The 24,706-nt window shown below is 47.4% G+C and overlaps 2 protein-coding genes and 3 long non-coding RNA genes across 35 annotated transcripts in view; 3 read left to right on the forward strand and 2 right to left on the reverse strand.

Annotated features, from left to right (window-relative positions):
• The first annotated feature begins 1,837 nt into the window (after positions 1–1,837).
• Positions 1,838–8,738, forward strand: LOC127913800 (glutamine amidotransferase-like class 1 domain-containing protein 3, mitochondrial). 3 transcript variants are annotated; one of them, XM_052487184.1, is made up of 5 exons: positions 1,838–1,982; positions 2,932–3,044; positions 6,657–6,828; positions 7,530–7,731; positions 7,949–8,738. In XM_052487184.1, exons 2-5 carry the CDS (start codon positions 2,937–2,939, stop codon positions 8,139–8,141), a joined length of 675 nt encoding a protein of 224 aa, XP_052343144.1. In that variant the 5' UTR covers positions 1,838–1,982; positions 2,932–2,936; the 3' UTR covers positions 8,142–8,738. The 3 variants fall into 3 exon arrangements, with proteins under 3 accessions (XP_052343144.1, XP_052343145.1, XP_052343146.1); XM_052487185.1 differs by lacking the exons at positions 1,838–1,982; positions 2,932–3,044 and adding an exon at positions 3,185–3,191; XM_052487186.1 differs by lacking the exons at positions 1,838–1,982; positions 2,932–3,044 and adding an exon at positions 5,086–5,095.
• Positions 8,739–8,776: 38 nt separating this feature from the next.
• LOC127913801 (uncharacterized) lies at positions 8,777–10,905 on the reverse strand. Of its 6 annotated transcripts, none has more exons than XR_008086743.1 (5): positions 10,846–10,905; positions 9,841–9,964; positions 9,428–9,504; positions 9,016–9,077; positions 8,777–8,984 (listed from the first exon to the last, which is right to left on the reverse strand). It is a non-coding gene; the product is annotated as an uncharacterized LOC127913801 (long non-coding RNA). The 6 variants fall into 6 exon arrangements; XR_008086742.1 differs by lacking the exon at positions 9,016–9,077 and adding an exon at positions 9,189–9,219; XR_008086744.1 differs by lacking the exon at positions 9,016–9,077 and adding an exon at positions 9,173–9,219.
• A 4,564-nt stretch (positions 10,906–15,469) lies between these two features.
• Positions 15,470–16,972, forward strand: LOC127913802 (uncharacterized). The gene is made up of 4 exons (XR_008086746.1): positions 15,470–15,596; positions 16,033–16,095; positions 16,282–16,407; positions 16,470–16,972. It is a non-coding gene; the product is annotated as an uncharacterized LOC127913802 (long non-coding RNA).
• Positions 16,973–16,984: 12 nt separating this feature from the next.
• LOC127913804 (uncharacterized) lies at positions 16,985–19,235 on the forward strand. Of its 24 annotated transcripts, none has more exons than XR_008086757.1 (4): positions 17,357–18,638; positions 18,689–18,763; positions 18,964–19,013; positions 19,089–19,235. It is a non-coding gene; the product is annotated as an uncharacterized LOC127913804 (long non-coding RNA). The 24 variants fall into 24 exon arrangements; XR_008086769.1 differs by having other exon boundaries at positions 17,357–18,613; positions 18,664–18,763; XR_008086768.1 differs by having other exon boundaries at positions 17,357–18,613.
• The window catches only part of LOC127913803 (L-threonyl-[L-threonyl-carrier protein] 4-chlorinase-like), an 11,160-nt gene continuing 5,576 nt past the window's right edge, over positions 19,123–24,706 (reverse strand). Inside the window, 6 exon segments of the mRNA XM_052487189.1 lie at positions 19,123–19,266; positions 21,014–21,118; positions 22,826–22,965; positions 23,491–23,565; positions 23,568–23,581; positions 24,262–24,559. Coding sequence (XP_052343149.1) covers positions 19,183–19,266; positions 21,014–21,118; positions 22,826–22,965; positions 23,491–23,565; positions 23,568–23,581; positions 24,262–24,559 — 716 coding nt within the window. The 3' untranslated portion in view covers positions 19,123–19,182.

Genomic DNA, 24,706 nt, shown 5'->3' on the forward strand with positions numbered 1-24,706 from the left:
ATGTTTAGAAAATGCTCTTGCGCAGCAACTCACTGCCTTCCTGAAGACTGAGATATGGCCCACCTAGTTGACTATGACTGAGATATGACCCACCTAGCTGACTATGACTGAGATATGACCCACCTAGCTGACTATGACTGAGATATAACGCACCTAGCTGACTATGACTGATATAACACACCTAGCTGACTATGACTGAAATATGACCCACCTATCTGACTATGACTGAGATATGGCCCACCTAGCTGACTATGACTGAGATATGGCCCACCTAGCTGACTATGACTGATATAACACACCTAGCTGACTATGACTGAGATATGACCCACCTAGCTGACTATGACTGAGATATGGCCCACCTAGCTGAGTATGACTGAGATATGACCCACCTAGTTGACGATGACTGAGATATGGCCCACCTAGCTGACTATGACTGAGATATGACCCACCTAGCTGACTATGACTGAGATATGGCCCACCAAGCTGACTATGACTGAGATATGGCCCACCTAGCTGACTATGACTGAGATATGACCCACCTAGCTGACTATGACTGAGATATGGCCCACCTAGCTGACTATGACTGAGATATGGCCCACCTAGCTGACTATGACTGAGATATGGCCCACCTAGCTGACTATGACTGAGATATGACCCACCTAGCTGACTATGACTGAGATATGACCCACCTAGCTGACTATGACTGAGATATAACGCACCTAGCTGACTATGACTGATATAACACACCTAGCTGACTATGACTGAGATATGACCCACCTAGCTGACTATGACTGAAATATGACCCACCTATCTGACTATGACTGAGATATGGCCCACCTAGCTGACTATGACTGAGATATGGCCCACCTAGCTGACTATGACTGATATAACACACCTAGCTGACTATGACTGAGATATGGCCCACCTAGCTGACTATGACTGAGATATGACCCACCTAGCTGACTATGACTGAGATATGGCCCACCTAGTTGACTATGACTGAGATATGACCCACCTAGCTGACTATGACTGAGATATGACCCACCTAGCTGACTATGACTGAGATATGGCCCACCTTGCTGAGTATGACTGAGATATGGCCCACCTAGCTGACTATGACTGAGATATGGCCCACCTTGCTGAGTATGACTGAGATATGGCCCACCTAGCTGACTATGACTGAGATATGACACACCTAGCTGACTATGACTGAGATATGGCCCACCTAGCTGACTATGACTGAGATATGACCCACCTAGCTGACTATGACTGAGATATGGCCCACCTAGCTGACTATGACTGAGATATGGCCCACCTAGCTGACTATGACTGAGATATGGCCCACCTAGCTGACTATGACTGAGATATGGCCCACCTAGCTGACTATGACTGAGATATGGCACACCTGTCTGTAAATACAAACTGTGTTTATTGTAGTCTTCGCTATACTGTCTTTAAATAAATTATTCTGTAGACTGATAATCTACACAGTATTTTCATCAATACTGACACACTGACACTATCCATCCATCCATCCATCCATCCATCCATCCATCCATCCATCCATCCATCCATCCATCCATCCATCCATCCATCCATCCATCCATTCATCCATCCATCCATCCATCCATCCATCCATCCATCCATCCATCCATCCATCCATCCATCCATCCAATGTCTTAGAGATGTCAGAATGACTAAGCAGATTTAACATTGGCCAAACAGAGTAAGGCAGCAGCAGTTTCCCTTTCCCCTCCCTGCATCAGTCCTGTCATGACCTCACCGTACAGACAGACGGCCCTTCAGCCTTCTATTGTAAAGCTGTAACCCAGACCACACCTCCGTGGGCGGGGCCAGGGCAGCCTGGGCAGGAAGGGTATAAAGCCAGTAGGATTCCAGTTTCACTACAACAGGAGACAGCAGGTAGGAGAAGACGCCACAGACGGAACAGACCATATACTACTGTAGTGTACCTTTACAAGGTGAGAGAACTACTACTGCTGCTCGTCAACTAGTAGTCTACTTCCCTATTACGTTAGTATTCATGTTGTATTTAGAGTTGGAAATGTGAACATTGTGGTTTTAGGATGGAAATGTGGTAACGTTCTTCGTCTTTTATACACAACACAACAGCAATACTTTTATGTAGACTTGCAACATTTACAATATTTATAATGATCGGTGAACTGAAGCTTATCTAAATCTCTGTGCTTTCTGTTCCTTTACACCGACTCTACTCTCCCTCCACTCCAGTTCCTGTTTCTGTCTGCCTCTACCAGGTGTTGTTGACTAGAAACATAGAGAGAGAGGGAGGGAAGAAGGGGGGGGAGAGAGACAGAGAAAGAAAGGGAGTGAGGGAGGGAGACAGAGAGAGAAAGAGAGAGAGCGCGGGAAGGGGGAGGAAGAGAGATGAGAGAGAGAGAGAGAGAGAGAGAGAGAGAGAGGAAGAGAGATGAAGAAAGAGAGAGAGAGTAGGTGTTTCCTGTGTTGTTTGTAACCTGGAAACAGGTAGACTTCAGGAGACTTCTGTCACCGGTGGACCTGAGGCCTTTAAATGTTGAATAGTTGCTGCTGGGAGGGGGCAAGTCATCTTAAATGGCTCCCTATTCCCTATATAGTGCACTAGTTTTTGACCAGAAGTAGTACACTATATAGGGAATAGGGTGCAATATGGGAGGCAAGCCTTGGTGTACCTGACATTACATTGACCAATCCATCTGGTTTTTGTAACATTACACACGGACACTCAGCTATGTGGTGTATGTAACCTGCCCCTCCATGTGCAGTGAGCTGCATTAAAGGTTAAACAAGGGGGTTTGTAAGGACAAAGTCTGGGGAACAGTTTCATCAAACTGCTGTTAGTGCTATCCCTGTCTCCATTCTGTTGTTCTGGTCTAACTCCAGACCATATGGTGTGTGTGTGTGTTGCAGGAGTCATGGTGAAGTGTGTAGCCGTAATTCTGTCAGGGTGTGGAGTCTATGATGGGACTGAGGTCCACGAGGCGTCAGCTGTACTGGTCCACCTCAGCAGGGCTGGAGCTAAGGTAAGGGTGGTCTACATTAGGGTTACGACTGGAGCTAAGGTAAGGGTGGTCTGCATTAGGGTTAGGGGCTAAGGAAAGGGTGGTCGACATTAGGGTCAGGGGCTAAGGTAAGGGTGGTCTTACATTAGGGTTACGACTGGAGCTAAGGTCAGGGTGGTCTACATTAGGGTTAGGGCCTAAGGTAAGGGTGGTCTACATTAGGGTTAGGGCCTAAGGTAAGGGTGGTCTTACATTAGGGTTAGGGGCTAAGGTAAGGGTGGTCTACGTTAGGGTTAGGGCCTAAGGTAAGGGTGGTCTACGTTAGGGTTAGGGGCTAAGGTAAGGGTGGTCTACATTAGGGTTAGGGCCTAAGGTAAGGGTGGTCTACATTAGGGTTAGGGGCTAAGCTAAGGGTGGTCTACATTAGGGTTAGGGCCTAAGGTAAGGGTGGTCTACATTAGAGTTAGGGCCTAACGTAAGGGTGGTCTACATTAGGGTTAGGGCCTAAGGTAAGGGTGGTCTTACATTAGGGTTAGGGGCTAAGGTAAGGGTGGTCTACGTTAGGGTTAGGGCCTAAGGTAAGGGTGGTCTACATTAGGGTTAGGGCCTAACGTAAGGGTGGTCTACATTAGGGTTAGGGGCTAGGGTAAGGGTAGTCTACATTAGGGTTAGGGCCTAAGGTAAGGGTGGTCTTACATTAGGGTTAGGGGCTAAGGTAAGGGTGGTCTACGTTAGGGTTAGGGCCTAAGGTAAGGGTAGTCTACATTAGGGTTAGGGGCTACGGTAAGGGTGGTCTACATTAGGGTTAGGGGCTAAGGTAAGGGTGGTCTACATTAGGGTTAGGGCCTAAGGTAAGGGTGGTCTTACATTAGGGTTAGGGGCTAAGGTAAGGGTAGTCTACATTAGGGTTAGGGGCTACGGTAAGGGTGGTCTACATTAGGGTTAGGGGCTAAGGTAAGGGTGGTCTACATTAGGGTTAGGGGCTAAGGTAAGGGTGGTCTACATTAGGGCTAGAGCTAAGGTATGGGTGGTCTACATTAGGGTTAGGGGCTAAGGTAAGGGTGGTCTACATTAGGGCTAGAGCTAAGGTAAGGGTGGTCTACATTAGGGTTAGGGCCTAGGGTAAGGGTAGTCTACATTACGGTTAGGGGCTACGGTAAGGGTGGTCTACATTAGGGTTAGGGCCTAAGGTAAGGGTAGTCTACATTAGGGTTAGGGGCTAAGGTAAGGGTGGTCTACAATAGGGTTAGGGCCTAAGGTAATGGTGGTCTACATTAGGGTTAGGGCCTAAGGTAAGGGTGGTCTACATTAGGGTTAGGGCCTAAGGTAAGGGTGGTCTACATTATGGTTAGGGCCTAAGGTAAGGGTGGTCTACATTAGGGTTAGGGGCTAAGGTAAGGGTGGTCTACATTATAGTTAGGGCCTAAAGTAAGGGTGGTCTACATTAGGGTTAGGGGCTAGGGTAAGGGTGGTCTACATTAGGGTTAGGGGCTAAGGTAAGGGTGGTCTACATTGGGGTTGGGGGCTAAGGTAAGGGTGGTCTACATTAGGGTTAGGGGCTAAGGTAAGGGTGGTCTACATTGGGGTTGGGGGCTAGGGTAAGGGTGGTCTACATTAGGGTTAGGGGCTAAGGTAAGGGTGGTCTACATTAGGGTTAGGGGCTAAGGTAAGGGTGGTCTACATTATAGTTAGGGCCTAAAGTAAGGGTGGTCTACATTAGGGTTAGGGGCTAGGGTAAGGGTGGTCTACATTAGGGTTAGGGGCTAAGGTAAGGGTGGTCTACATTGGGGTTGGGGGCTAAGGTAAGGGTGGTCTACATTAGGGTTAGGGGCTAAGGTAAGGGTGGTCTACATTGGGGTTGGGGGCTAGGGTAAGGGTGGTCTACATTAGGGTTAGGGGCTAAGGTAAGGGTGGTCTACATTAGGGTTAGGGGCTAAGGTAAGGGTGGTCTACATTAGGGTTAGGGGCTAAGGTAAGGGTGGTCTACATTAGGGCTAGAGCTAAGGTAAGGGTGGTCTACATTAGGGTTAGGGGCTAAGGTAAGGGTGGTCTACATTAGGGCTGGAGCTAAGGTATGGGTGGTCTACATTAGGGTTAGGGGCTAAGGTAAGGGTGGTCTTACATTAGGGTTAGGGGCTAAGGTAAGGGTGGTCTACATTAGGGTTAGGGCCTAAGGTAAGGGTGGTCTACATTAGGGCTAGAGCTAAGGTATGGGTGGTCTACATTAGGGTTAGGGGCTAAGGTAAGGGTGGTCTACATTAGGGCTAGAGCTAAGGTAAGGGTGGTCTACATTAGGGTTAGGGCCTAGGGTAAGGGTAGTCTACATTACGGTTAGGGGCTACGGTAAGGGTGGTCTACATTAGGGTTAGGGCCTAAGGTAAGGGTAGTCTACATTAGGGTTAGGGGCTAAGGTAAGGGTGGTCTACAATAGGGTTAGGGCCTAAGGTAATGGTGGTCTACATTAGGGTTAGGGCCTAAGGTAAGGGTGGTCTACATTAGGGTTAGGGCCTAAGGTAAGGGTGGACTACATTATGGTTAGGGCCTAAGGTAAGGGTAGTCTACATTAGGGTTAGGGGCTAAGGTAAGGGTGGTCTACATTAGGGTTAGGGCCTAAGGTAAGGGTGGTCTACATTATAGTTAGGGCCTAAAGTAAGGGTGGTCTACATTAGGGTTAGGGGCTAGGGTAAGGGTGGTCTACATTAGGGTTAGGGGCTAAGGTAAGGGTGGTCTACATTGGGGTTGGGGGCTAAGGTAAGGGTAGTCTACATTAGGGTTAGGGGCTAAGGTAAGGGTGGTCTACATTAGGGTTAGGGGCTAAGGTAAGGGTGGTCTACATTAGGGCTAGAGCTAAGGTAAGGGTGGTCTACATTAGGGTTAGGGGCTAAGGTAAGGGTGGTCTACATTAGGGCTGGAGCTAAGGTAAGGGTGGTCTACATTAGGGCTAGAGCTAAGGTAAGGGTGGTCTACTCCCTCCTCTCACCTCCTCTCCTAACCCCTCCTCCGCCTCCTCTTCACTCCTCTCCTCTCCTCCACCCTCCTCCTCCTCCCCATCCTCTCTTCTCTTCTCCTCCCCCTCTCCTCCCCCTCTTTCCCGCCCCCCTCCTCCCCCTCCTCACTCCTCCTCTCTTCTCCTCCCCCTCTCCCCCCCCCCTTCCCCCTCCTCTCTTCTCCTCCCTCCTCTCACCTCCTCTCCTAACCCCTCAACCGCCTCCTCTTCACTCCTCTCCTCTCCTCCACCCTCCTCCGCCTCCCCATCCTCTCCTCTCCTCTCCTCCCCCTCTCCTCCCTCTCTTCCCCGCCCCCCTCCTCCCCCTCCTCACTCCTCCTCTCTTCTCCTCCCCCTCCTCCCCCTCTTCCCCTCCCTCCTCTCACCTCCTCTCCTAACCCCTCAACCGCCTCCTCTTCACTCCTCTCCTCCACCCTCCTCCGCCTCCCCATCCTCTCCTCTCCTCTCCGCTCTTCTCTTCCCCCTCTCTTCCCCCTCTCCTCCCTCTCTTCCCCGCCCCCCTCCTCCCCCTCCTCACTCCTCCTCTCTTCTCCTCCCCCTCTCCTCCCCCTCTTCCCCTCCCCCCTCCTCCCCCTCCTCACTCCTCCTCTCTTCTCCTCCCCTTCCTCTCCCCTTCCCTCTCCCAGGTCCAGATGTTTGCCCCCAACGTGGACCAAATGCATGTAGTGAATCACTGTGAGGGGAAACCCACAGCTGAGAAACGTAACGTCCTGGAGGAGAGTGCTCGAATCGCCCGCGGCGATGTGTCTGACCTTGCCAAGCTAGAGATCACCGCCTTCGACGCCCTCGTTATCCCAGGTGAGCATTACTCCTTCATCTAGCACCAGCACATTGATAATATGATACTGGTACTGACTAACACAGTCCTGTCTTTATCTTTTATCAGTAACACTATATCATCTCTCCTTTATTCTATATCTCTGTTACTATGTCATCTCTCCTTTATTCTATATCTGTTACTATATCATCTCTCCTTTATTCTATATATATGTTACTATATCATCTCTCCTTTATTCTATATATCTGTTACTATATCATCTCTCCTTTATTCTATATCTCTGTTACTATATCATCTCTCCTTTATTCTATATCTCTTTACTATATCATCTCTCCTTTATTCTATATCTGTTACTATATCATCTCTCCTTTATTCTATATCTGTTACTATATCATCTCTCCTTTATTCTATATATCTGTTACTATATCATCTGTCCTTTATTCTATATCTCTGTTACTATATCATCTCTCCTTTAATCTATATCTCTGTTACTATATCATCTCTCCTTTATTCTATATCTCTGTTACTATATCATCTGTCCTTTATTCTATATATGTTACTATATCATCTCTCCTTTATTCTATATCTCTGTTACTATGTCATCACTCTTTCACTATGACTTCATTTCAATCATTCTACTCCCACCAACCCCAAACAAAACAAAACCACTGGTCTCCGCGATTCTCCTCTCCTCTCAACTGAACTGTGTTGTGTTTTGCAGGTGGTTTTGGCGTGGCTAAAAATCTGTCTGACTGGGCTGTGAAGGGGAAGGAGTTCACGGTTCAACCCCAAGTAGAGAAGCTGATTAAGGGGTTCCACGCTGCAGGCAAGCCCCTGGCTATGTGCTGCATCTCCCCTGTCCTAGCTGCTAAGGCCCTGCCGGGGTGTGAGGTCACCGTGGGACAGGACAAGGAGTGTGAGAGGTGAGTTACGATGTCTCAGGTGTGTGTGTGTGTGTGTGTGTGTGTGTGTGTGTGTGTGTGTGTGTGTGTGTGTGTGTGTGTGTGTGTGTGTGTGTGTGTGTGTGTGTGTGTGTGTGTGTGTGTGTGTGTGTGTGTGTGTGTGTGTGTTGATATGTTTGAACAGGACAAAGCAGTATGTTTTTAACCCTGCTGCTTTTCTTCTCCCTCCTGCCACTAGATGGCCCCATGCCCAGACGGCAACTTCCATGAAGGAGCTGGGCTGTAAACACGTGAATAAGAAAGTGGGGGAGGTCCACATCGATGTGAAGAACAAGCTGGTCACCTCCTCAGCCTTCATGTGTAATGCTCCCATACACGAGGTGTTTGACGGGGTGGGCGTCATGGTTACAGAACTGCTCAAACTGGCCTAGGACACGTCTGAGATGCAGAATACTGATTAGCTGTGCTTCTCAAAAGATACCCTGCTCCCTTTATAGTGCTGATGTGATCTTCTCAGAAGACACCCTGCTCCCTTTATAGTGCTGATGTGATCTTCTCAAAAGACACCCTGCTCCCTTTATAGTGCTGATGTGATCTTCTCAAAAGACACCCTGTTCCCTTTATAGTGCTGATGTGATCTTCTCAAAAGACACCCTGTTCCCTTTATAGTGCTGATGTGATCTTCTCAAAAGACACCCTGCTCCCTTTATAGTGCTGATGTGATCTTCTCAAAAGACACCCTGCTCCCTTTATAGTGCTGATGTGATCTTCTCAAAAGACACCCTGCTCCCTTTATAGTGCTGATGTGATCTTCTTAAAAGACACCCGTCAGAAGATGGGAATCGGGAGCCATTTGGGAAGTGACCTCACAATCATGTTTGTTGTTGTTGTTGTTGTTGTTGTTGTTTGTTTCCCTGGAGACCCTCCTGATTGGAATGTAATTGTGTTGTGTTGTGTTTCTGTTGCTTCATCTGGAAGACTTGTGTTTTTATCAACATCGTAATAAAAGTCAAACCAAATTCTAAAAATGACCCATGTTCTTAATTCTGTCGCTGTACATTTCAAAGTGCTGAACAAATAGTTATATTGACTACGTCCGTCAGCTCGTTAATGTCTTAATCGAAATTTCGGATTGCCTCTTATCCGCTTGTCGTAGCCTTATGCCATAGTTTGTACATCTCAATTGTCAGTAGAAACCACATTTGTTAAAGCAAGTCAGCCATATCAGCTATTTTTTTAAAGGCAGTAAATGAGGCTGAATGAGGCTCAGTAACCTGGGGCCTAGTCACCTGGGGGCTCAGTCACCTGGGGGCTCAGTCACCTGGGGCTCAGTCACCTGGGGCTCAGTCACCTGGGGGCTCAGTCACCTGGGGGCTCAGTAACCTGGGGGCTCAGTAACCTGGGGCTCAGTAACCTGGGGGCTCAGTCACCTGGGGGCTCAGTCACCTGGGGGCTCAGTCACCTGGGGGCTCAGTCACCTGGGGCTCAGTCACCTGGGGGCTCAGTCACCTGGGAGCTCAGTCACCTGGGGGCTCAGTCACCTGGGGCTCAGTCACCTGGGGCTCAGTCACCTGGGGCTCAGTCACCTGGGGCTCAGTCACCTGGGGCTCAGTCACCTGGGGCTCAGTCACCTGGGGGCTCAGTCACCTGGGGGCTCAGTCACCTGGGGCTCAGTCACCTGGGGCTCACCTGGGGGCCTCACCTGGGGCTCAGTCACCTGGGGGCTCAGTCACCTGGGGCTCAGTCACCTGGGGCTCAGTCACCTGGGGGCTCAGTCACCTGGGGCTCAGTCACCTGGGGCTCAGTCACCTGGGGCTCAGTCACCTGGGGCTCAGTCACCTGGGGCTCAGTCACCTGGGGCTCAGTCACCTGGGGCTCAGTCACCTGGGGCTCAGTCACCTGGGGCTCAGTCACCTGGGGACTCAGTCACCTGGGGGCTCAGTCACCTGGGGCTCAGTCACCTGGGGCTCAGTCACCTGGGGCTCAGTGACCTGGGGGCTCAGTCACCTGGGGCTCAGTCACCTGGGGCTCAGTCACCTGGGGGCTCAGTCACCTGGGGGCTCAGTAACCTGGGGCCTAGTTACCTGGGGCTCAGTCACCTGGGGCTCAGTCACCTGGGGACTCAGTCACCTGGGGGCTCAGTCACCTGGGGGCTCAGTCACCTGGGGCTCAGTCACCTGGGGGCTCAGTCACCTGGGGGCTCAGTCACCTGGGGCTCAGTCACCTGGGGCTCAGTCACCTGGGGCTCAGTCACCTGGGGGCCTAGTCACCTGGGGCTCAGTCACCTGGGGACTCAGTCACCTGGGGGCTCAGTCACCTGGGGCTCAGTCACCTGGGGCTCAGTGACCTGGGGGCTCAGTCACCTGGGGCTCAGTCACCTGGGGCTCAGTCACCTGGGGGCTCAGTCACCTGGGGGCTCAGTTACCTGGGGCCTAGTTACCTGGGGCTCAGTCACCTGGGGCTCAGTCACCTGGGGACTCAGTCACCTGGGGGCTCAGTCACCTGGGGACTCAGTCACCTGGGGCTTAGTCACCTGGGGACTCAGTCACCTGGGGGCTCAGTCACCTGGGGGCTCAGTCACCTGGGGCTCAGTCACCTGGGGGCTCAGTCACCTGGGGGCTCAGTCACCTGGGGCTCAGTCACCTGGGGCTCAGTCACCTGGGGCTCAGTCACCTGGGGGCTCAGTCACCTGGGGCTCAGTCACCTGGGGGCTCAGTCACCTGGGGGCTCAGTCACCTGGGGCTCAGTCACCTGGGGCTCAGTCACCTGGGGGCCTAGTCACCTGGGGCTCAGTCACCTGGGGCTCAGTCACCTGGGGACTCAGTCACCTGGGGGCTCAGTCACCTGGGGCTCAGTCACCTGGGGCTCAGTCACCTGGGGCTCAGTGACCTGGGGGCTCAGTCACCTGGGGCTCAGTCACCTGGGGCTCAGTCACCTGGGGGCTCAGTTACCTGGGGGCTCAGTTACCTGGGGCCTAGTTACCTGGGGGCTCAGTCACCTGGGGGCTCAGTCACCTGGGGCCCAGTCACCTGGGGCCTAGTCACCTGGGGCTCAGTCACCTGGGGCTCAGTCACCTGGGGCTCAGTCACCTGGGGCCCAGTCACCTGGGGCCTAGTCACCTGGGGGCTCGGTCACCTGGGGGCTCAGTCACCTGGGGCCTAGTCACCTGGGGGCTCAGTCACCTGGGGGCTCAGTCACCTTCAAATCAAATCTAATCAAATCAAATGCATTTATATAGCCCTTCGTACATCAGCTGATATCTCAAAGTGCTGTACAGAAACCCAGCCTAAAACCCCAAACAGCAAGCAATGCAAGTGTAGAAGCACGGTGGCTAGGAAAAACTCCCTAGAAAGGCCAAAACCTAGGAAGAAACCTAGAGAGGAACCAGGCTATGTGGGGTGGCCAGTCCTCTTCTGGATGTGCCGGGTGAAGATTATAACAGAACATGGCCAAGATGTTCAAATGTTCATAAATGACCAGCATGGTCAAATAATAATAATCACAGGCAGAACAGTTGAAACAGGTCCTATGAGAGAGTGAAAGAAAGAGAGAATTAGAGAGAGCATACTTAAATTCACACAGGACACCGGATAGGACAGGAGAAGTACTCCAGATATAACAAACTGACCCTAGCCCCCCGACACATAAACTACTGCAGCATAAATACTGGAGGCTGAGACAGGAGGGGTCAGGAGACACTGTGGCCCCATCCGAGGACACCCCCGGACAGGGCCAAACAGGAAGGATATAACCCCACCCACTTTGCCAGAGGACAGCCCCTACACCACTAGAGGGATATCTTCAACCACCAACTTACCATCCTGAGACAAAGCCGAGTATAGCCCACAAAGATCTCCGCCACGGCACAACCCAAGGGGGGGGCGCCAACCCAGACAGGAAGATCACATCAGTGACTCAACCCACTCAAGTGACGCACCCCTCCTGGGACGGTATGAAAGAGCCGTAGTAATTCAGTGACTCAGCCCCTGTAATAGGGTTAGAGGCAGAGAATCCCAGTGGAAAGAGGGGAACCGGCCAGGCAGAGACAGCAAGGGCGGTTCGTTGCTCCAGAGCCTTTCCGTTCACCTTTACACTCCTGGGCCAGACTACACTCAATCATATAGAGATATAGAGATATAGAGATGAGTCTTCAGTAAAGACTTAAAGGTTGAGACTGAGTCTGCGTCTCTCACATGGGTAGGCAGACCATTCCATAAAAATTGAGCTCTGTAGGAGAAAGCCCTGCCTCCAGCTGTTTGCTTAGAAATTCTAGGGACAATTAGGAGGCCTGCGTCTGGTGACCGTAGCGTACGTGTAGGTATGTACGGCAGGACCAAATCGGAAAGATAGGTAGGGGCAAGCCCATGTACTGCTTTGTAGGTTAGCAGTAAAATCTTGAAATCAGCCCTTACCTTAACAGGAAGCCAGTGTATGGAGGCTAGCACTGGAGTAATATGATCAAATGTTCTGGTTCTAGTCAGGATTCCAGCAGCCGTATTTAGCACTAACCATGTGTATGTAATAAATAAAATGTGAATTGATTTGATGTGATTTGTCATGGAAAGAGTAGGTGTTCTTAATATTTTGTACACTCAGTGTATGTGACATTACATTTTATTGATAACATTTGCCTACATTAGGAACTCTCTTGGTGAAGTCCACAGGACTGAACATTAGCAAATTCAACATACATGTCTCTATCCCTATCACCAACACATACAGATCAGTGGTAACTCTACAATTCACTGGAAAAGGCAATGCACACCGGGAAATTATACTCGAGGCCTTATTGGGGGCATGGCTTTCAAATTGTTATTTTTGGCCACCCGTGAGAGGCAGTGTTGTATCACTTTAACTGGTCTATGCTTGCGCTAATTTACATGTTATAATGTCTGCTGCTGGTTCTGATGTCTTAAATGTTTACATAAGAGCATGTAGCAATAAAGACTTGTGAGTGTAGTTTGTAATGTCCTTAACTCAACATTGACCTTGTCAAGAAATACGGACCTCTTGATGTAGTGTTTAAAACTACTATATGAGGTGTTATTGTAGAACTCCATTGGGGTTAACAATAAACACTTCCTGGTGTTAACACTACTACATGAGGTGTTATTGACAAACACTGACAAAGTGTAACAGCATCAGCACTGACAAAGTGTAACAGCATCAGCACTGAGTACAGTGTTAATTTAACACTCAGAAGTTTGGACCGTAAAGACACTGGCCCAATTTTAAATGTAACACTGTGAGGGCTCATGTGAACTAGGCAAGTCCGTTAAGAACAAATTCTTAATTACAATGACGGTCTACACCGGCCAAACCCGGACGATGCTGGGCCAATTGTGTGCTGCCCTATGGGACTCCCAATCACAGCTGGTTGTGATACAGCAGTGCCTTAGACCGCTGCTCCACTCAGGAGCCTGTTGATTTAACACTGAAGAATTTGTTATGCGCTCATATTGTACTGTCACTAAGTTTGATCATCATATTTATTTTAGTTATAAGAAATGTGAAAACTTTAGTAAGTCGTTTATCATTTGATTGTTACTATATTTAGAAATAATATCCGTCATTTCAAGCCCTATTGCCCCAGTTTTGTTGAATCTGAATATTATACAATGTACATCAGCAATTTCTAACTATTTTAACCAGGAAGGGGATTTCCAGCCCTTTCTAAAGCTACGCAGAATGACCCGTTATTGTTTGTAGCCTCCTCATGAAAAATAATGATGTTTGGGTAAGTTTAGTTAGGTGGAAATCTACATTTTGCCCTTTCATTCAACTGGTTAAAATCCCAATCCCAGAATATTTTACAAATGAAACATAGTTTGCTGTGACTTACAAAGTAAGGCCCACCAAGTTCCACAGAGAAAGATGCCAGTGTCTAGTGAGTCAGTTTATTCAACACATAAAACACAATAAGACACATGAAGAGGTAATATAGCATGACGTCCCAGATACATCAGCTTACATGTTCATACAGCATTTCATTTGTCCTCCATTCACATTTTATACATGTAATTATTATCATTATCAATGCACTAAAACAGGAGATGGACTCCAGGTCAGCTCAGGTCACCTTCAGAGTAGCTTGCCTTTTTGTTCACTCTACAGAAACAGGAGATGGACTCCTGCCCTACGTGCCATTCTGGTTCACTGTACAGAAACAGGAGATGGACTCCTGCCCTACGGGCCGTTCTGGTTCACTCTACAGAAACAGGAGATGGTCTCCTGCCCTACGGGCCGTTCTGGTTCACTCTACAGAAACAGGAGATGGTCTCCTGCCCTACGGGCCGTTCTGGTTCACTCTACAGAAACAGGAGATGGTCTCCTGCCCTACGGGCCGTTCTGGTTCACTCTACAGAAACAGGAGATGGTCTCCTGCCCTACGGGCCGTTCTGGTTCACTCTACAGAAACAGGAGATGGTCTCCTGCCCTACGGGCCGTTCTGGTTCTCTCTACAGAAACAGGAGATGGTCTCCTGCCCTACGGGCCGTTCTGGTTCACTCTACAGAAACAGGAGATGGTCTCCTGCCCTACGGGCCGTTCTGGTTCACTCTACAGAAACAGGAGATGGTCTCCTGTCCTACGGGCCGTTCTGGTTCACTCTACAGAAACATGAGATGGTCTCCTGCCCTACGGGCCATTCTGGTTCACTCTACAGAAACAGGAGATGGTCTCCTGGCCTACGGGCCGTTCTGGTTCACTCTACAGAAACAGGAGATGGTCTCCTGCCCTACGGGCCATTCTGGTTCACTCTACAGAAACATGAGATGGTCTCCTGCCCTACGGGCCGTTCTGGTTCACTCTACAGAAACAGGAGATGGTCTCCTGCCCCACGGGCCGTTCTGGTTCACTCTACAGAAACAGGAGATGGTCTCCTGCACTACGGACCGTTCTGGTTCACTCTACAGAAACAGGAGACGGACTCCTGCACTACGGACCGTTCTGGTTCACTCTACAGAAACAGGAGATGGTCTCCTACCCTACGGGCCGTTCTGGTTCACTCTACAGAAACAGGAGATGGTCTCCTGCCCTACGGGCCGTTCTGGTTCACTCTACAGAAACAGGAGATGGTCTCCTGCCCTACGGGCCGTTCTGGTTCACTCTACAGAAACAGGAGATGGTCTCCTGCCCTACGGGCCGTTCTGGTTCACTCTACAGAAACATCAGATAGACTCCAGCCCGACCCAGTCCAACCCAGCCCGACCCAGTCCAACCCAGTCCAACCCAGATACTGTGAGCTCCACCGGGACAGTGACACATGCTGTACGGTTCTAAACACTTCTAAATGGACGTTACCATGACAACATATAGTCCTGAATTAATAATGACGAGGGAGAAAGTAAAAAAGTTAAATGTAGACATCATACACTGAAAACAGAGGTTAGCTTTTTTATATCATACCCCAGAGACATGCTAACCTCTCACCATTACAATGACAGGGAGGTTAGCATTTTATATACTACCCCCAAGACATGCTAACCTCTCACCATTACAATAACAGGGGAGGTTAGCATTTTATATCATACCCCAAGACATGCTAACCTCTCACCATTACAATAACAGGGAGGTTAGCATTTTATGTCATACCCCAAGACATGCTAACCTCTCACCATTACAATAACAGGGAGGTTAGCATTTTATATCATACCCCCAAGACATGCTAACCTCTCACCATTACAATGACAGGAGAGGTTAGCATTTTATATCATACCCCAAGACATGCTAACCTCTCACCATTACAATGACAGGGGATGGTTAGCATTTTACATCATACCCCCAAGACATGCTAACCTCTCACCATTACAATGACAGGGGAGGTTAGCATTTTATATCATACCCCCAAGACATGCTAACCTCTCACCATTACAATGACAGGGGAGGTTAGCATTTTATATCATACCCCCAAGACATGCTAACCTCTCACCATTACAATCACAGGGGAGGTTAGCATTTTATATCATACCCCCAAGACATGCTAACCTCTCACCATTACAATGACAGGGGAGGTTAGCATTTTATATCATACCCCAAGACATGCTAACCTCTCACCATTACAATAACAGGGAGGTTAGCATTTTATATCATACCCCCAAGACATTCTAACCTCTCACCATTACAATAACAGGGAGGTTAGCATTTTATATCATACCCCCAAGACATGCTAACCTCTCACCATTACAATGACAGGGGAGGTTAGCATTTTAAATCATACCCCCAAGACATGCTAACCTCTCACCATTACAATGACAGGGAGGTTAGCATTTTAAATCATACCCCCAAGACATGCTAACCTCTCACCATTACAATGACAGGGAGGTTAGCATTTTAAATCATACCCCCAAGACATGCTAACCTCTCACCATTACAATAACAGGGGAGGTTAGCATTTTATATCATACCCCCAAGACATGCTAACCTCTCACCATTACAATGACAGGGGAGGTTAGCATTTTATTTCATACCCCCAAGACATGCTAACCTCTCACCATTACAATGACAGGGAGGTTAGCATTTTATATCATACCCCAAGACATGCTAACCTCTCACCATTACAATAACAGGGAGGTTAGCATTTTATATCATACCCCCAAGACATTCTAACCTCTCACCATTACAATAACAGGGGAGGTTAGCATTTTATATCATACCCCCAAGACATGCTAACCTCTCACCATTACAATAACAGGGGAGGTTAGCATTTTATATCATACCCCCAAGACATGCTAACCTCTCACCATTACAATAACAGGGAGGTTAGCATTTTATATCATACCCCCAAGACATGCTAACCTCTCACCATTACAATAACAGGGGAGGTTAGCATTTTATATCATACCCCCAAGACATGCTAACCTCTCACCATTACAATAACAGGGGAGGTTAGCATTTTATATCATACCCCCAAGACATGCTAACCTCTCACCATTACAATAACAGGGGAGGTTAGCATTTTTGGAGAGTATGATGTTTTTGTCTGTTCTCACTCATCATTAATCATGATTCATTCAGTATTATCCGTAATCATGAGAACATCCACGTTAATGTAGAAGTGTTGAGAAACATAGTTGATTCTAATCTCCATTATTTAACATTTCTATTGGGCACAAAATAATCTGAAACTCAACCAAAACAAACATCAAATGCATCCAACAAGTTTGTAGAGTCACAAGATTGATATATTTAAAGCTATGAACAAGGGACCAAATACTAAACTGTTGACTACCTTAATACATAGAAGTGAATTTGTCCCAGTACTTTTGGTCTCTAATATGGGGGACTGTGTACAAAAAGGGATGTTTAAACCGTTCATCCGATATCATCAAGGTGAACACAGCAGTAAGTCATCAAGGTGAACACAGCAGTAAGTCATCAAGGTGAACACAGCAGTAAGTCATCAAGGTGAACACAGCAGTAAGTCATCAAGGTGAACACAGCAGTAAGTCATCAAGGTGAACACAGTAAGTCATCAAGGTAAGTCATCAAGGTGAACACAGCAGTAAGTCATCAAGGTGAACACAGCAGTAAGTCATCAAAGGTGAACACAGCAGTAAGTCATCAAGGTGAACACAGCAGTAAGTCATCAAGGTGAACACAGCAGTAAGTCATCAAGGTGAACACAGCAGTAAGTCATCAAGTAAGTCATCAAGGTGAACACAGCAGTAAGTCATCAAGGTGAACACAGCAGTAAGTCATCAAGGTGAACACAGCAGTAAGTCATCAAGGTGAACACAGCAGTAAGTCATCAAGGTGAACACAGCAGTAAGTCATCAAGGTGAACACAGCAGTAAGTCATCAAGGTGAACACAGCAGTAAGTCATCAAGGTGAACACAGCAGTAAGTCATCAAGGTGAACACAGCAGTAAGTCATCAAGGTGAACACAGCAGTAAGTCATCAAGGTGAACACAGCAGTAAGTCATCAAGGTGAACACAGCAGTAAGTCATCAAGGTGAACACAGCAGTAAGTCATCAAGGTGAACACAGCAGTAAGTCATCAAGGTGAACACAGCAGTAAGTCATCAAGGTGAACACAGCAGTAAGTCATCAAGGTGAACACAGCAGTAAGTCATCAAGGTGAACACAGCAGTAAGTCATCAAGGTGAACACAGCAGTAAGTCATCAAGGTGAACACAGCAGTAAGTCATCAAGGTGAACACAGCAGTAAGTCATCAAGGTGAACACAGCAGTAAGTCATCAAGGTGAACACAGCAGTAAGTCATCAAGGTGAACACAGCAGTAAGTCATCAAGGTGAACACAGCAGTAAGTCATCAAGGTGAACACAGCAGTAAGTCATCAAGGTGAACACAGCAGTAAGTCATCAAGGTGAACACAGCAGTAAGTCATCAAGGTGAACACAGCAGTAAGTCATCAAGGTGAATACAGCAGTAAGTCATCAAGGTGAACACAGCAGTAAGTCATCAAGGTGAATACAGCAGTAAGTCATCAAGGTGAATACAGCAGTAAGTCATCAAGGTGAACACAGCAGTAAGTCATCAAGGTGAACACAGCAGTAAGTCATCAAGGTGAACACAGCAGTAAGTCATCAAGGTGAACACAGCAGTAAGTCATCAAGGTGAACACAGCAGTAAGTCATCAAGGTGAACACAGCAGTAAGTCATCAAGGTGAATACAGCAGTAAGTCATCAAGGTGAACACAGCAGTAAGTCATCAAGGTGAATACAGCAGTAAGTCATCAAGGTGAACACAGCAGTAAGTCATCAAGGTGAATACAGCAGTAAGTCATCAAGGTGAATACAGCAGTAAGTCATCAAGGTGAACACAGCAGTAAGTCATCAAGGTGAATACAGCAGTAAGTCATCAAGGTGAACACAGCAGTAAGTCATCAAGGTGAACACAGCAGTAAGTCATCAAGGTGAACACAGCAGTAAGTCATCAAGGTGAACACAGCAGTAAGTCATCAAGGTGAATACAGCAGTAAGTCATCAAGGTGAATACAGCAGTAAGTCATCAAGGTGAATACAGCAGTAAGTCATCAAGGTGAACACAGCAGTAAGTCATCAAGGTGAATACAGCAGTAAGTCATCAAGGTGAATACAGCAGTAAGTCATCAAGGTGAATACAGCAGTAAGTCATCAAGGTGAATACAGCAGTAAGTCATCAAGGTGAATACAGCAGTAAGTCATCAAGGTGAATACAGCAGTAAGTCATCAAGGTGAATACAGCAGTAAGTCATCAAGGTGAATACAGCAGTAAGTCATCAAGGTGAACACAGCAGTAAGTCATCAAGGTGAACACAGCAGTAAGTCATCAAGGTGAACACAGCAGTAAGTCATCAAGGTGAATACAGCAGTAAGTCATCAAGGTGAATACAGCAGTAAGTCATCAAGGTGAATACAGCAGTAAGTCATCAAGGTGAATACAGTATCATCAGGTTCCTCTAAGTATCAGACAGTAATATGGTAATGGGATCTCTATGGATATGGTTGTAGTTGTGCTGTAAGGCTCATCACAGCAAGGTGGAGAAGTGACTGAACTGGTCTGATCCACTGGCCATCACTGTAGCATGGAAACGCCTGGGACGGTCTGGGTCCTGCAGAGAGAGAGAGAGAAACATAGGGTAGACACAGGTAGAGACATATCTACAGTAGTTCTCACCTGTATAGGGTAGACACAGGTAGAGACATATCTACAGTAGTTCTCACCTGTATAGGGTAGACACAGGTAGAGACATATCTACAGTAGTTCTCACCTGTAAAGGGTAGACACAGGTAGAGACATATCTACAGTAGTTCTCACCTGTAAAGGGTAGACACAGGTAGAGACATATCTACAGTAGTTCTCACCTGTAAAGGGTAGACACAGGTAGAGACATATCTACAGTAGTTCTCACCTGTAAAGGGTAGACACAGGTAGAGACATATCTACAGTAGTTCTCACCTGTAAAGGGTAGACACAGGTAGAGACATATCTACAGTAGTTCTCACCTGTATAGGGTAGACACAGGTAGAGACATATCTACAGTAGTTCTCACCTGTAAAGGGTAGACACAGGTAGAGACATATCTACAGTAGTTCTCACCTGTAAAGGGTAGACACAGGTAGAGACATATCTACAGTAGTTCTCACCTGTAAAGGGTAGACACAGGTAGAGACATATCTACAGTAGTTCTCACCTGTATAGGGTAGATACAGGTAGAGATATATCTACAGTAGTTCTCACCTGTAAAGGGTAGACACAGGTAGAGACATATCTACAGTAGTTCTCACCTGTATAGGGTAGATACAGGTAGAGACATATCTACAGTAGTTCTCACCTGTAAAGGGTAGACACAGGTAGAGACATATCTACAGTAGTTCTCACCTGTAAAGGGTAGACACAGGTAGAGACATATCTACAGTAGTTCTCACCTGTATAGGGTAGATACAGGTAGAGATATATCTACAGTAGTTCTCACCTGTAAAGGGTAGACACAGGTAGAGACATATCTACAGTAGTTCTCACCTGTAAAGGGTAGATACAGGTAGAGACATATCTACAGTAGTTCTCACCTGTAAAGGGTAGATACAGGTAGAGACATATCTACAGTAGTTCTCACCTGTATAGTGTAGACACAGGTAGAGACATATCTACAGTAGTTCTCACCTGTATAGGGTAGATACAGGTTGAGACATATCTACAGTAGTTCTCACCTGTATAGGGTAGACACAGGTAGAGACATATCTACAGTAGTTCTCACCTGTAAAGGGTAGACACAGGTAGAGACATATCTACAGTAGTTCTCACCTGTATAGGGTAGATACAGGTAGAGACATATCTACAGTAGTTCTCACCTGTATAGGGTAGATACAGATCTACAGTAGTTCTCACCTGTAAAGGGTAGACACAGGTAGAGACATATCTACAGTAGTTCTCACCTGTAAAGGGTAGACACAGGTAGAGACATATCTACAGTAGTTCTCACCTGTATAGGGTAGATACAGGTAGAGACATATCTACAGTAGTTCTCACCTATATAGGGTAGTCACAGGTAGAGACATATCTACAGTAGTTCTCACCTGTATAGGGTAGATACAGGTAGAGACATATCTACAGTAGTTCTCACCTGTATAGGGTAGATACAGGTAGAGACATATCTACAGTAGTTCTCACCTGTAAAGGGTAGATACAGGTAGAGACATATCTACAGTAGTTCTCACCTGTAAAGGGTAGATACAGGTAGAGACATATCTACAGTAGTTCTCACCTGTATAGGGTAGATACAGGTAGAGACATATCTACAGTAGTTCTCACCTGTATAGGGTAGATACAGGTAGAGACATATCTACAGTAGTTCTCACCTGTATAGGGTAGGCACAGGTAGGGACGTATCGGATCACCAAGCCACAGCGTCTCTTCTGGGATGTGTTGGGGTCACTGGCGTGGACCAGCAATCCATCATGGATCTGATAACCATCAACATTAAATCACAATCCCAAATGGCACCTTAATTCTTATTGTTTGTACAGCACAATTGGTGAGAAACACAATATAGTTGTAGAAGAATAGAGAATAGAGTGTATTTCCCTGTAATACAGAATGTCTCGTAGGACCTAGGATGGGAAGCTCCCTGTAATACAGAATGTCTCAGTAGGACCTGGGATGGGAAGCTCCTGTAATACAGAATGTCTCGTAGGACCTAGGATGGGAAGCTCCCTGTAATACAGAATGTCTCGTAGGACCTGGGATGGGAAGCTCCCTGTAATACAGAATGCCCAGTAGGACTTTGGATGGGAAGCTCCCTGTAATACAGAATGCCAGTAGGACTTGGGATGGGAAGCTCCCTGTAATACAGAATGCCCAATAGGACTTGGGCGGGAAGCTCACTGTAATACAGAATGCCCAATATGACCTGGGATGGGAAGCTCCCTGTAATACAGAATGTCCAATAGGACCTGGGATGGGAAGCTCCCTGTAATACAGAATGCCCAGTAGGACTTGAGATGGGAAGCTCCCTGTCATACAGAATCCCCAGTAGGACCTGGGATGGGAAGCTCACTGTAATACAGAATGGCCAGTAGGACTTGGGATGGGAAGCTCCCTGTAATACAGAATGGCCAGTAGGACTTGGGCTGGGAAGCTCCCTGTAATACAGAATGCCCAGTAGGACTTGGGATGGGAAGCTCCCTGTAATACAGAATGCCCAGTAGGACTTGGGATGGGAAGCTCACTGTAATACAGAATGTCCAGTAGGACTTGGGATGGGAAGCTCCCTGTAATACAGAATGTCTAGTAGGACCTGGGATGGGAAGCTCACTGTAATACAGAATGCCCAGTAGGACTTGGGATGGGAAGCTCACTGTAATACAGAATGTCCAGTAGGACCTGGGATGGGAAGCTCCCTGTAATACAGAATGTCTAGTAGGACCTGGGATTGGAAGCTCACTGTAATACAGAATGTCCAGTAGGACATGGGATGGGAATCTCACTGTAATACAGAATGCCCAGTAGGACTTGGGATGGGAAGCTCACTGTAATACAGAATGCCCAATATGCCCTGGGATGGGAATCTCACTGTAATACAGAATGTCCAGTAGGACTTGGGATGGGAAGCTCACTGTAATACAGAATGCCCAGTAGGACTTGGGATGGGAAGCTCACTGTAATACAGAATGCCCAAATATGACCTGGGATGGGAATCTCACTGTAATACAGAATGTCCAGTAGGACTTGGGATGGGAATCTCACTGTAATACAGAATGCCCAATATGACCTGGGATGGGAAGCTCACTGTAATACAGAATGTCCAGTAGGACTTGGGATGGGAAGCTCACTGTAATACAGAATGTCCAGTAGGACTTGGGATGGGAAGCTCACTGTAATACAGAATGTCCAGTAGGACTTGGGATGGGAAGCTCACTGTAATACAGAATGTCCAGTAGGACTTGGGATGGGAAGCTCACTGTAATACAGAATGTCCAGTAGGACTTGGGATGGGAAGCTCACTGTAATACAGAATGTCCAGTAGGACTTGGGATGGGAAGCTCACTGTAATACAGAATGTCCAGTAGGACTTGGGATGGGAAGCTCACTGTAATACAGAATGTCTGTTTGCTCACATTTGTTGTTCTTAAAAAGACAAGAATCCCCAGTAGGGGGGCAGTGTGACTTACAGACATCTGCCCAGCCAGCAGGGGGCAGAGTAGAGCGCTATCCGTTTGCACCAGCTCCTCAGGGATCTCCTGGTTGACTGACAGCATGTTTCTGGGGCGGGAGGCGAGTTGGTGGGGCAGCATGCCAGAGCAGTTGCTTCCTGGAGGAGGAGGGGGAAGAGGGGGAGGGGAGAGGAGGGAGAGGAAAGGAGAGGAGGAAGAGAGGAGAGGAGAGGAGAGGAGAGGAGAGGGAGGGAGAGGAGAGAGGAGAGGAGAGGAGAGGAGAGGAGAGGAGAGGAGAGGAGAGAGGGAGAGGAGAGGAGAGGAGAGGAGAAGAGAGAGAGGAGAAGAGGGAGAGGAGAGGAGAGGAGAGGAGAGGAGAGGAGAGGAGAGGAGAGGGGAGGGGAGGAGAGGAGAGTGAACACTTTACTACCCACACAGACTCTAGTCTTCTGTTTGTCTATGAAAGGACATCTTATCACAGTCATTTACTGCAGTCATTTCATGCTAGAATGACAGAAAGAGGCTTTCAGACCATTAACTGTACCTGGCTAAATGCAGATAAATATTTTGAGGAGACATTTAAGTATTTATTTATCTAGTTGTGGCACCAATTAGAAGTGAACTGGCCGTTTCTGGAAACGAAATGGTTTGGTGATTTTAGGTGGTCAGGGGAGCTGCAGTACCTGGGATGACCTTCAGGGCTCCGTTTTCTGCCAGTGAGTCATCTAGAGCCAGCCACACCGACAGGACTGGACCCCAGCTATTCCCCAGTACCTGGAGGAATCAGACAGCTGCTGAGTAAATACTTGTTATTACTCAAAACATACTGTAGTAGTAGGAGTGGTGTAGCAGTAGTAATATTGTAGTAGTATTGTGGTAGTAGTAGGAGTAGTATTGTAGTTGTAGTAGTTGTACTGTAGTAGTAGGAGTGGTAGGAGTTGTCTAGTCGTCACAGTTGCAAATGAGAACTTGTTCTCAACTAGCCTACCTGGTTAAATAAAGGTGAAAGTAGTATTGTAGTAGTGTTGTGGTAGTAGTAGCTGTAGTATTGTAGTTGTAGTAGTTGTACTGTAGTAGTAGGAGTGGTGTTGTGATAGTAGTAGTATTGTAGTAGTGTTGTGGTAGTAGTAGCTGTAGTATTGTAGTAGTAGTAGTTGTACTGTAGTAGTAGGACTGGTGTAGTAGTAGTAATATTGTAGTAGTCTTGTGGTAGTAGTAGCTGTAGTATTGTAGTTGTAGTAGTAGTAGTAGTAGTAGTAGTAGTAGCAGTAGTGATGTAGTAGTTGTAATATTGTAGTACTACTGTAGTAGTTGTAGTAACAGTACTACAGGCAGTATTGGTAGCGGTAGTAGTACTGTAGTAGTATTTTACTATTTTTGAGATACTTGTAACTGACAGTAGTATTAGTATTGTAATAGTAATGTAGCTGTAGAAGTATTAGTGATGTACTCACCTCATATCCTGGTGCCAGGCCACGAAGGGCAGTCCAGTCTCACTCTGTTGGTCCTTCTCTGATGACCTCACTTCCTCCTCACTGGTCAGAGTGATGGCATCATTTCCTGCCTGTGTGGCTGTGGGGTGGGGTGTGGGGGTTGTTGGGTACTTGCAGATGAAGCGTGAGTCTAGCAGGATGACATCAGAGCCCAGGATGGACTGTACCACCTGAAGGATGTGGGGGTGTTTGGCCAGGCCCATCACCCAGGGGTACTGCAGGTGCACATTGTGGAGACTGTACTGGGTATACTCCTCACCTGAAGTCAGGTAGACACAGGTAGATATCAGTCAATACAGGTAGATATCATTCAATACAGATAGATATCATTCAATACAGGTAGATATCATTCAATACAGGTAGATATCATTCAATACAGGTAGATATCATTCAATACAGGTAGATA

Source organism: Oncorhynchus keta, chromosome 30 (assembly GCF_023373465.1).
Source record: "Oncorhynchus keta strain PuntledgeMale-10-30-2019 chromosome 30, Oket_V2, whole genome shotgun sequence".
NCBI classification, from domain to species: Eukaryota; Metazoa; Chordata; class Actinopteri; order Salmoniformes; family Salmonidae; genus Oncorhynchus; species Oncorhynchus keta.